At 32.5% G+C, this 13,243-nt stretch overlaps 1 protein-coding gene across 5 annotated transcripts in view; it reads left to right on the forward strand.

Moving 5' to 3' along the window:
• The first annotated feature begins 4,183 nt into the window (after nucleotides 1–4,183).
• The window catches only part of LOC132737217 (histone deacetylase 6-like), a 76,733-nt gene continuing 67,673 nt past the window's right edge, over nucleotides 4,184–13,243 (forward strand). For all 5 annotated transcript variants that reach the window (XM_060724480.1, XM_060724481.1, XM_060724482.1 and 2 more), the window contains exons 1-11: nucleotides 4,184–4,285; nucleotides 4,798–4,854; nucleotides 5,606–5,896; nucleotides 6,466–6,500; nucleotides 7,366–7,507; nucleotides 8,156–8,293; nucleotides 8,990–9,061; nucleotides 10,201–10,226; nucleotides 11,067–11,171; nucleotides 11,641–11,709; nucleotides 12,620–12,746. In XM_060724480.1, coding sequence (XP_060580463.1) covers nucleotides 4,828–4,854; nucleotides 5,606–5,896; nucleotides 6,466–6,500; nucleotides 7,366–7,507; nucleotides 8,156–8,293; nucleotides 8,990–9,061; nucleotides 10,201–10,226; nucleotides 11,067–11,171; nucleotides 11,641–11,709; nucleotides 12,620–12,746 — 1,032 coding nt within the window. In that variant the 5' untranslated portion in view covers nucleotides 4,184–4,285; nucleotides 4,798–4,827. The remainder of the gene's footprint in view (nucleotides 4,286–4,797; nucleotides 4,855–5,605; nucleotides 5,897–6,465; nucleotides 6,501–7,365; nucleotides 7,508–8,155; nucleotides 8,294–8,989; nucleotides 9,062–10,200; nucleotides 10,227–11,066; nucleotides 11,172–11,640; nucleotides 11,710–12,619; nucleotides 12,747–13,243) is intronic.

A 13,243-nucleotide genomic window follows, 5' to 3' on the forward strand; every position in this document is an offset into this window, starting at 1 on the left:
ATAACTCTTTATTATTATTGAGACGCAGTTAAATTTAGAAATCGACAAAGTATACAACAATGTTGAAAAGTATATAAATACAATACATGGAATATAATCTTTACGCGTATACATACTGATAAACAACAGCAAAATAGTTACGTGCGCATGTGTCTGGCCACATTCGTAACAAATTACATTTGCAACAGTGTTTTACAAACGTGCCATTACATACCTAATATCATCATCGATTCGCCATATTATTTTGAGATACCGGCTAGCTGAACCGGTATGGCCACATATAGATGTTTCAGTTTAGGTGGGAGCTGGTTCGAGTCCAGGTATTATGAAAACGTTTAATGCGTCTTTATTTCGCCAACCAAAGCTTTTTGAAGTAAGAAAATAATATTGAATTAAGATCAGCGAAGACGGGGATGACCTTGTACAACTAATTTCCCTTCAATATTGAAATGTTATCGTTATATTGTTATATTGTAAAAGAAAGGGATTATTTGAGCGAAAGATAACGGTGGAAATGAGTTGGATTTTAATGACATCTCTGTCTCCGAACTGCCGAGTCAGTGTGGTGTTTTTCTTTCAGACAAAAAAAATAGTGAGGATTCGTTTAACTCATAATGCGTAGGTATTTAACTGGATTTTACCATCGTGGTGTCCCTACACGGCGGGAAATTAACCTGAGACTAAATCTATATGATATATCTATCAGAAACTTCTAAGTTAACGCTATGCCGTCGAGATTCCATATGTGGTTTGTGCATAAAATGTAATTCTAGCTCTAAATTGACATTACGTACGGTTTTATGATATAACAAGATAGCTATAATGGTCATAGATCGCTAACCGCAGCCTGAGACCATTGCTAACAAAAGGCATGCTTCCTTCAATGAAGTGTTTATCATTTGTTCACATTCAACATAATTAAACAACAACTAGAAAAGGCTGCATCCTGATATCTGAGATGTATCTGACGACAAGATTTTGAATATTTTCATTAAAACAACATATTTTAGCTTCAGTAGTTTACTTAATTGTGTGTGATATTTGACCCAAAATATAATCCTTGTAGAGGACTTCATGATGCCATCTACAACAACTGAGGGGAAATTGAGATCCATCAGGAGCTGAAAACAACAAAATTTCACGAAAATTGCAGACTCGGTTGGACTGAATATGTTGTTCATGAACATTAAAAATGTGCAACATCCCTTGTTTTCATTATAACTGAATTCTAACACAATCCGGAATTTCTCACATAACAGATTTTATACTGATGCGGCCTAATAATGCTTAACGAAACTATGAAATTCGGTGTTCTGTGTAGATTACATGAGACTTTTCAATTGGAGTTTTCTAAGGCGAGTTTGACTCTAATTTAAATTGCATTAAAATTTATCGCGCCGATGTACATGTGTAAGCTGACAATCTTTGGAGTGACAGGTAATTCGGTACGAGGCTTGCACAAACTCATGAACATGATTCAGGGGTTAGACAAGAAAAGAATCAGTCCATGCTCTGTTTTGATCGACGTAGTTGACTTAAAATGGCTGTTGGTAAAAGACACCATGCCTGATGTAATTCCATTCTAGTCTGTTTTGGTATATTGTTTTCAGAATCGCCTCTGTCGAAAAGGTCGGCTCCTATTTGGACATACATGTACTTCATAAAATATGATGCCGAGATTGGAGGTGGCCAGGCCAGGTAATGATTCGACATTTTAGATTTGAAATGGATGGTTGGTGAAAAATATTTACAGGGTGTTTGATTGCCCAGTTGGAATTTTGACAATTTGCTTTAAATTGTGACGGGTTATATTTTGCATTTCTTCTTTGACGGTCCTAAATTCCCAATCAATATCAGACACGTTTTAAATCATATAAAAAACAAACTGTTGGGTCTTTACTCAAAGCGACATTTAGATCATTAAATTTTAATGAATGTAAGTCAAGTTCGCGGTCATGTAAAAAGCCTCGCCAAGATAGGCATCACCAGAAGATATGTTAAGAGACCTTAAATAAGGAGAGTAAGTGTAGTGTTTATTAGATAAAATAATAATGCTGAAAAAAAACTGAAAATGGGTTCGATCAAAAGAAAGATATTGGTGTAAAGTCAAAGACGATTGTTTTGTTAAATATATTTCTTAAAAATATAGTGTGCTCATTACGTGTTTTTTTTTTACATTACGCATGATGATACCAGTGTACATACATTTGTATTCTCATTCTTATATGCGTTCTCATTGCCTGTTCGACTTATGCCAAGGCAACCATGCGCATGTTTTGCTCGTGGGAGATTGGCTAGTTTTGTCTCCATACCAAAGTTTTGTTCTTTTATTCTAAGTTTTCTCTCGATTTATCATTATATCCGTGTAAGTGGAAGATGTTTTAAGGATCGGACCACTGTTTATTACAGCTGCTTCTGTTTCTGGTGCGTTCTTGGATCCTTGCGTTGTCAACATTTTCAATCAGATCAGTATAAAGGTACCTGTAGATACCGGAAAGCTTTCAAATAAGTTGATGTCAATGGTATGAAAGAAAATATAGATAACCCCAATCAGACGACAAAGTGTGATTTATTACACGAGTACTTATACGTCTAGGTATATTGAATGAGCATGGTGATCGAAGAATTAAGATACTAAATTTTCTTGTATGTTTGCTGCATTTATCCAGCCTTTGTGTCAGCAAGAAAGCTAGAGCGACAAAACGCACGAGGCAGAAAGAAGTGAAGAAGAAGTGGTCGGGGAGCAGCAGAGCAAGATAGAGTCAATTATTAATTACTCTAAGTTTCGTAGGCGAGATGAAGCTTGAAAATTAAAAATGATGGTTTATCAGATTAAAAGAAAATGCTTGAGAAAAACCCAACAAAAACAAAAAACAACAGAGATTGCAGTGACCTCAAGTTATCGTGACTTAACATCAAGCACGTGACAATGAAAGTGATAAATGTGAATTGTAAAACGACAAATATTGAGTCGATGGTTTCAACTTTTATATAGCATAACATATGTGTTGAAACAGATCGAGTCTTTTAAATGGAATGGTTAAGTCACTGATGGTTTTACGGAAATTTGAAAAATAATTGGATTTCATCTATATCCCATGAAACAAAGGATCACAGACATTTTTACTGTCATAACTTTACGATATTACAATCTCGGTTGAATATCTTTCCATGATTAAAGTTAATTCTTACGATTTTTTTTCTGCAATCAATGTGTAACCACTTTAGTACATCCACATCCGTCTTTAAAGCCGTCGTGCATCGTAATAAAGATTCGATCGGTTTTCTCTCATTCAATGTTTTATCAACAAAATACATTCAAATATTTATGTGTAAATATTTTATCTGAGATTTATTCAATATACTTAAAAGTGCATTTAATTAAGTGTTTGGTATACAAGTAAAATAACATAGACACGTATCGTCAACAAACCGAACAAAACACGCATTTAACCGCCTACACATCAAATGTACCTTGGTATTTTACGGTAAATAAATAAATAAATAAATAAAAGCGGACCATTTTTGTGTCGCCTCAACAGAGTAGTGGCAACATATAGGGATCACTTTTCCGTCGTCTGTCTGTCCGTTACAAAACTTGTCCGGACTACTTCTCAGAAAATACTGGTGCAATTTCATCCTTACTTTACAGGAATGACCTATACCAAGTCTAGTTGTGCATATCGGTTTAATGATTTTTGTCAGAGTTATGGCCCTATAATGATTTTATTTTGAAAGTTTGTCCGGACTCCTCATATGCTATTGATCAGTATCTTTCAAATAGAATTTATTTGAAATGCAACTGTACAGGATTGATATATAGCTCAAGTACTTATATACACATATTACATGGACCGGTTTACGGTTGAATGATTTTTGACTGAGTTATGGCCCTTAAATAAAAAAACGCATTTTGCCCTGTTAATAATTTTCATGTGTCTCTGATACATGCAATTGGCAATCATGAGGCGACACGTGATCACTGGTCGCTCTTGTTGTTCTGAATGTCAGACTGGGGAAAAAGAACCCCCGTCCATGCACATTTGCAAACATATTAAATATATTATATATATTTTGACTTTCACCGTGCATATTCAATATTAAATCGTTTACATAACAGAAGGGAAAAAATACAATGTATGTATAGTGTATGAAATTATTTAAGGGGAGATTATGATCGTACTGATCATATAATGGTGTTCGTCATATTTACTTCCCTTTGATTTCAACTTTCCATTTGTACCGAATTAGCACTTGAGGTTTACATGATTTACTAATTGGACAGGTAATCTAATTATGATTTTACATACAATATGATTAATTGGTTCAGGTAATGAAGACATAGATTTCTTATTTTAGTCCGTCATTTCTGATATATAGATTATATTTCCTGGGTCATCAGATTTCGCGATCAGTTTCATTAAACAAATGATGATACATCATTACATGTATGCACTTTTCGTTTCTATGGAAATAGATATCGTATTGTAAAAAGGTCATTATAAAATATTCCGGGGACGTATTAATGATGACGATTTTAAAATGAAAATAAAACATGTTCCAAAATAGTCCAGATCATGTTTATGCATAATATTGTGTTTACTATTGTGATATGACATAAACTATGATGATTAAAGCATAAAATAACAGTAGATCTAGTGTGCTGTGTTACCCCCATTTTCATGTTAGGTTACTGTAGGCCTAGGCTAAAGGATTTTTGCCATTACTTGTCAAGGTGTGTATTTAATTGATAATCTATTAAATTAAATAAAATTTAATTATTGTATTGTATTTCAGGTTGTTGGATAATCTGACCACATATTTAGTATGTCTGAAGCAGCTGATGAAAATCAAGTTAGTATTAAACATGTACATAAATACACAATTTTTCAGTGACTAATTATACATCAAGTTGATATTATTGCTTATCCATATTTGAGTTGGAGTGAATTTCAAATGTTTAAATCAGTGTTGCATCTAGGCCACGCGATTGCATGATTTGCGCATATTTTATGCGCCAAGTCGCGCATTTGATGATCTTTTCAACTTATTTCAGTTCATCATATCTTGAACGCTTCAGCCATGTTTGTTTTCACTTGTGGTAATGACTAAAATACATACTAAATCGGGTGAAGCAGCCGACTGGGTTATCTAGCGTGTGTATTGTAGTATTCATCAATATTTTATTTTTCCAATTTCCGTTGTTGAGCAGACGCTAGCCGTCAAAAATGCCTGAACGTAAAATAAATGAATTCTTTTCGGTACGTCATAGTAAGGTAAATGTATTTCCCCCACATTGTTTTCAAATCCCCCACATTTTTCAGTTGAGTAGGGGACAATCCCCTATAATATTGAAATTCTAGATGCAACACTGGTATAATTGTTAAGGAACGAAATGTATGCACAATTATACAGCACAGCTTATTTTTGGAAATATGATGATTTTAAAGAAATCCTTTTGTTGAATTTGTTGAACAAGAATAATTTAAAGCTGTTACAACAATATATCAAGTACTATAACAATGTTACAAGCAATAAGCTGTCTTTAACTCTTAAGACATTCTAATTATAAGTACATGTAGCATCGGATGATTTATTTCTACAGAATGCAGGTGCCCGCAAAAAAACAGAGAATAAGCCAAGTTTGGCACAGGTAATGCAGAAAGGTAGAGAGGAGAAAAAGCAGCAGGGTGGACGGCAAGCTACAAGTGGGTCACCTAGGGTAGGAGCTGGCAGACAGGGTGGCGTGGCTGATGGACAAGCTACAAGTGGGTCACCTAGGGTAGGAGTTGGCATGCAGGGTGATGTTGAGGATCAGAAAGAAGATATACACAGTGAAGATAGTGACACAGATGAAGAAGAGTATAATATGATGATTGCTGGCCTCTCTGAAGTTGTGAGTTGTTTCGACTTTTCCCCCATTTTGTTTTCTTTTGTTTTCTTTATTATAGGTTTCTTTTTTTCACATGCAGATTGATAAGACTTGTCAGTTGTTTGTTTAGCAGTGAACTAAGAATTAGTAACTTTTTGAAACATTTCTGACTTGCATTTTTGTTGGAGCTTAAATGGAAAGAGATTAAACACTTGAAGAAGAATAGGTTTACAAGAAATGTGATTTTAAATGTATTGTATTTGCATTTACCTCTTCTAGGTTACATTTACCGCAATAACAAGAAGTATTAAAAGTTTTGTTGATTTCCTTAGGTTTTATGATAAACTGACATTGTCTTGGTATCCTAGTTTTATTTTCCTATGTAAAAAAAAACAAACATTGGTCACTTCATAATGATAAAGCATGCCAGTTTACAAGTTTACATATGTTGCTGAATAAGGATAAAAATTCTATTTTATTTAAATAAGCAAGATTGATAGTAATTGTTTAACAGTTTAGCATTAATTAGTACTCCAATTTTTAAATTGATTTTTAAGTACAGAGTAATCATGTATTAATTTATACTTTTACAGGCATTATTGATGAAGAAACCAGAACCAGTGTTTGGGTAAGTACAGACCAGTCTTATTAAAGAACACATCCACTTAGTTCTTTCATGTACATGTACATCTGAGCTTGACAAACATCCTAAATAGGATTTTTAATAGAGATTTTTTAATCTAAGGCCAATTTTAACCCATATAATCATCTGTTACAGAAATGCAATTGTAAAAATCATCTGTTATGGCAGACATGTCATTGATTTGGGGTTTAAAAAAACACATACATAGATATTCTGATTGTACTTTCTGCAACACATTTAATGCTGTCAGTTTGTAGTATATGAAGCATTGGTTAAAGTTTATTAAGTTTATCTGAAAACCATGAGTGCTGCCATTTTTTCTTCACCCGTAACATTTCAAAATTGTAAATATTATCTACCAATACTCATGTTGGTTTCTCAGCGGTTAACATTCGATTGAAACTGAATTGCTTTCTTAAACATGAAAGGTAGCCATTGATTGCTGGCTGTTTGAATGGATCACCACCAGTTTAGAATGGTCACCACCAGTTTGTATGCATCAGATCCTAATGAGAAGTGTTCATAAAGAGCTGGTTTTAACCAGATTGAGTACAGACAATTAATGTTACATAATTATGCAATATCACTGTTAACATTTAATAAATGTGTAGATTTTTTTTCATCAATAAAAACAAGTGGTGTGTTTCCTATCTAGGCCAGAAAGTAAATATGAATACTATTTTGATTACCTTTCATAATACATTGTTTTCATGTTGTATTTGAAATGAGTCTATAACTAAGACTTACTTGAAAATGACCCACATGGAAGATCGAAAAACTGAATGTGTTAGTCTCATTAAATAAAGTTGTAACTTAATTACTTTCTCTATTGTTTCTTGTTTGTTTACAGGACAGGTTTTCTGTATGATGAAAGGTTTACCCTCCACAAGAATGACTGGCAATCTAATTTTCCAGAGAAACCAGCCAGAGTATCCAGTCCTTATCAAAGATGCTGTGACTTTGACCTTGTTAGCAGATGTACCAATATTGAGGTCAGTTTAAAGAATTTACTGGCTAATAAAATGTATAGCCAACTAAGATAAGGATAGACTGCTCAATGAAACAACAGCTTGTCTCTGACACTCCTTAGATCATTAGTCCAACCATTTTGCCACAACACCACACATAAGACATTGACATCTATATGTAGCACTGATACAAAATGATTGTGTCCATTTTATTTGTTACAACTATAATAAAGGAAGGAAAATCTAAATAAACCGCCAATTCATTAAGAATTGCATATAAAATGACTGTTTTACAGGCATAGAAAATTATTTTCAGAGTCACTCGTCCTGCAGGAGTAGCTTCTAAATGCATTGTGCAGGCAGCATTTTTCTACTCGTCCTGCATTGAGTTTGCTTAAATTTTACTTGTAATTACGAGCTGAAGAACAAAATTTCGATCTCTGTTTCAAAATGATTTTTCTCCCTTGAAATTGGTTTTATTAAAGCTTATCTCAGGGTAAGTGTATAACATGTTTTTTTGTTAATATCTGACTTATACTTTCAAACGAAATCATTTATTTTCCAAAATTTAAGCATGAATCAACTTAATACCTCTTTAACGACAAAGGTATGGATAGACACAGTGTAATATTTACTGCCAATTATTGACATATAGATTTAATATGTTTTCAGGCAAGATACGGAACAGAGGATCAGGTACTATTACAACATTCACAGAAACAGATAGACATTTTACAGTCAGTGACTGAGATGGATATTACAGAGAGGAAAGAACTCTCAAAGAAATATGATTCTGTATATTTCCACCAGGTGAAATTTCTGTCTTTTAAGTTCTATACTGTTATATATCAGTGTTCAGTATACTGTATAAGTGGTTAGGTTAGCAACACAGAAATATTGTCGAATTTCGCAAATTGAAGAAAATGGCTAACATTTCCTCTAGTGTAATTACATCAGTAGAGAATTCAGTAACTTATTCTAACTGTATAACTATTTACTCAAGCTCTGTATTATCAGAACATTTCAATTATCGATGATTTTCAAATATTTTGTAATGTGCAATTTTGCACAAATTGAACTTAAATATTTATGACTAAGTTTTACAAAAAATTGCCGTGTTTACAGTAAATTTGTCTGTTTTACACAAAATGTATATTATCAAATTCACCATCAAAACTCGTAGCAATGTTAGAGAAAAAGTTAAGTATGTCAGTAATACATACATTGTACATGTGAACTCTCCCACTTTGAGCGGGAGACTCCCACTTTCTGCAGCCATATTTTCAAAGATTTTTCTTAAAATAAGGGGTGTTTTCACAAATCAAAGAAATCTCCCTCTTTTTGATGTCAGAACTTTCTTCTTTGTTTATTGCAAATTATAAAATCTCCCTCTTTTTGAAGAATAATCTCCCACTTGACCATCAAAAAAAGTTCACATGTATGATAATACAATGTCCCAGGTTACCACATTTATAAGGATTGTTTCGTTTGTTTATTTGTTTTTAGGAAACTTTCCAGACAGCTATGTTATCGATGGGAAGTACAATAGAAATGATGGAGCAAATACTGAAGAAAAACGTAACATTTTTAAAAAATTTCAGCTTTATTTAAACATGTACTTTCAATTTAGTAACCACAACTACAACATCTCTTTATCTATTGTATCTTATTTTATTGAAAAAATTTATATCTATTTTCTTTGAAATTTTTACCTTTTTGTATTCTTTCGAAATTTAAATTTGAATTATTTTGAACTGTCAGTGATGTAATTTACTACTACTTCTTCTTATATAAGTAAAATGTTCAAAAAATTTATAGCCTAACAACTTAGTTTAGTAATGTTTTATTGTTTAAACCATGCATGTACATTCAGTCTACAATTTTATGATTTTACAATGTATATAATGATAAGTGAGTGGTAGCCTAGTGGTTAAGATGTCTGCCTCTAAAGACAGGGATCATGGGTTTGAGCCCCACTTAGGGTCATGACCATGTTTCCACATATGACACCAGTACTGGTTAGTCCAAGGAAGCAGACTTGAAAGTGGTTAATATAAGTTGCAAGAACTTGTTGCGCGATTGAACTAAAATAAGTAAGTTTAAAGATGTATTAGGCTCAAATTTGATATTTGAAAATATTGGAAATTGCTACACAATTCCTTTGTAAAGGTCAAATTAACATGTTTTGAGTACACACGGAGTATATGTATAATTTTTTGAACTCTACACACTACAGGTAGACACAGTATGAATACATAGTGTAATTAAAAAAACTGGCAGTTTTTTTTAAGAAATGGCCAACTTTGCTTGACTAGTAATTGGGAATGCAGTTTCCAATACACAGTTTGTGCATTCTATTATTCAAATTAGACATAATTAGTAAGAATTTCATTTTAAATAAATTTCTGCAATAAAAATATTAGGTTCTACAACATGATCATGGCCTTACAACTGAGGTGTAGGTATAAATAAAATTAAAATCAAGTTTCTTACAAAAAAATGGTGCATTCACTTACAATATGTTTTTTTATGATTCCAAATTTGTCAAAAACATTGTAAGTCTTTTTGATTTTTCATATAATGAAAATAATGCCTACATTTTCATATTGACAATTTCATATTTTGAAAATTAATGCTTTGTAGTCAGTTTTATATGATAATTAAATAGAAACAGCTTACACATTTTCATGGTTTTAATCAAAGTGATCTTTTTTCAGGTAAGAAATGGATTTGTTTTATCAAGGTATGTATCATTATAATACTTTTATTTGCTTATTCTATGTATTCTAAATACAAATGTACTTGTTTAGAAATTATTACATTTTTCATTTTGATAAGAAACTAATACTTTTAGTTTTTATCCTTATGTTGAAGAATTTATTCTCAGGTGCAAACCATTGCTTCCTTCCACTTATTGCTGAGTACTGCTTGATTCCAGGAAAAGATTTTAAAGTGTATCTATAAGCTTTCAGTTTCCTACACAGTGGAATTACAATAAATTCTGTATAAACAAAGAATTTATTCTTATCATTTATATCTTGTTTTAGTATTTTATCTTCCAAAGTTTTTGGGAAACATATTGTCTTTGCCTTTGCCATCTGTCCGCCGGCACTTCCGAATAGTGATAGGGGGCCATCTAACTGTAAACAGAACAAAAGAGAAGAATAGAATTCATTCCGTAACAATAGAGTAAGGGGCCATGGCCCTCTATTAAACAAAATAAAATAGAAATGACCCGTTATCTCTATTTGGTCAGACTGCCATCTGTCTGTATTAAGCTTGTCTGGCTTTTACAGGGGTTGATCAGTAGTAAACCTAGTTGTGCATATTGTCTGCATGTTCCGCTTTGCTTCACAAAATGGCCAGAAGGGCTATTGTCATGAAAATTTCTGTTAGCAAAGTGATGAGTTATCAAATAAATTTAGTTTGATTGAAAGATATATTTTCTTACAAAAATCAAATGAATCAAAATACACGTATTAATGAGTGAGCGATAAATGCTGAATGTAATACATAAGTAAAATATAAACCCAATTATTATAAAATGACCTGCCATGCTTGATTTGTTGTTGTTGTTGTCAAGGCCACCAGGACACCATGCAATGACAGAGGAATTTTGTGGATTTTGTTTCTTCAATAATGTTGCTATAGCAGCCAAGCATGCAGTTGATAATCTTGGACTGAAAAGGTAAGTATAACAGTATATATGCAGTTTTTTTCCAGCAAATTTTATCTTTTAAATAAGTTTCTGAGGGAAAAATCAAAATACTTTTTGAAAACTACTTGCAAAAAGGAATGAAATAAAAATGATTTATTTTGTCATTCAAATAAATCATTAAATTTCAAAAATGGTATGTTTTAGATTGACATGAAATTATAAATTAGGTACATATAGATACTGCATTATCATGAACAACTTAACAAGAATTATCAAATTATAACTCATAATAGGACATATTCCAAATGGTGTTTACATTTTACTACTTTTCCAGAGTAGTGGGGTGTGGAAGAGGAGTCATGAGTTAAAATTTTGCTGATTTGCTTTAGTTTTTTGTGTGATTTCCTCTTAAGACTCCTTAACATTGTTTTTGGATCCACTCATTTTTGGCATGTTGAAAAATAGTTTATGCTTTCACAATATTGAATTTATTTTACAGGATATTGATTGTGGACTGGGATATACATCATGGTCAGGCAACCCAGCAAATGTTCTATAATGATCCTAGGTAAGTTATTTTATACTTCCTTCCAGATGTTTTCATTCAAACTGACAAAAACTGACAAGTGAGTGTCGTCTGCCACATTTTCCAGCAGTGTATACATGTACTGAAATAAAGTATTTGTGTTAATATGCTGTAGCTTTCTGTAGTAGTTTTGTGAAATGTATACCAAACTTTTCTTATAATTATATTATATATATGTTATAGCGGCAACTGTAACTTGGTGATGGATGTGTACATGTATTTCTTTTTACCAATAAACTCTGACTTGACTTTGCAATTTGATATCATTTTGGGTGTAGTAGTGTATAACATGCCTTAAACTATAATTAAAACCATCTTTAATAAAGCATCCTAATAAAACAATTGTATTTTTTTTGTGACCACAGCATTACTTGAGCTACAATACACATGATGTGATTTGCTTAAATGTTATTTACCCCTGGCTATAAAGTTGAGTGCAGATAGGTATTGAGAATTAAAGTCAGCTGACTATATTTGGATGACAATCCTATGAGTTCTTCATTACACTTTGTCACATACATATAAAACCATTTGAGCTGGAGGAATGTCAGTTGCTTGGTGGTTATGGTCATTGACTTCAAACTGCTTTTCCCACACTACTATCGGTTTGAGGCCTGTCAGAGACTTAGGATTCTTTCATCTGAGGAAGCTATCTAGCTAGCTTATGAAACGTCAGTGGTTATACTCGGGTGACTGTTAATGTCTGAAATAATATATGAAGGGAAACCAGAGGTCTTCCTCCACAAGTAAAGCTGGAAAGTCACTATTTGATCTTTACAGAGTTGGTGTGACATAAAACCAAACAAAATTTTAAAAAAAATGAGCTACAGTTATTTCCCATATCAATTTCACAAGGTATTTTATTTGATCATGGAACATGTATATTTGTCAGGGTGTTGTATTTTTCTATCCACCGATACGAGTATGGTGAATATTGGCCTAGTCTAAGGGAGTCAGATTATGACAATATCGGAGATGGTGAAGGCAGAGGTTACAACATTAATGTACCACTAAATCAGGTAATTATCTTGATATAGAATCAGGTGATAATAAATCCCGTATTGAACTATCATTTTTAGCAATTTGTTCTATAGAACTTGAACAACATCCAGGTTGAAAGTTTTAATAATTTGTATGGTAATGTCCATGGTTATGATGATTTACTGGCTTATGATATCAAAAGATATTTTAAATGTTTATTATCTTCTTTGGACAGTCAAGGTAACCTGCCTTTGATATTGTTTTATTGTGTTGTTATTTAAATTTATGATTTTAAGACTTAAGCATATTATGTGGAATGATTTGCCACATTTCTGTTTTACTTGTCTATAGTTCTACCAAGATATACATGTTTCCTAGCAATGGTTTTTCAAAGGATCGACGCTAAATTATAAAAAAGAAATTGAATCACAAACTGATGCTGTGTTTTTGTTTCTGATACATGTTGGTTATGAAGATGTACAAGCTTTAGTGCACAACAAAATAATACTGATTTTCCAAATTAGAATTGTTAAAT

The sequence above is a fragment of the Ruditapes philippinarum genome, unplaced genomic scaffold, assembly GCF_026571515.1.
Source record: "Ruditapes philippinarum isolate M1 unplaced genomic scaffold, ASM2657151v2 ctg3297_1_1_1_1, whole genome shotgun sequence".
Taxonomy (NCBI): Eukaryota; Metazoa; Mollusca; class Bivalvia; order Venerida; family Veneridae; genus Ruditapes; species Ruditapes philippinarum.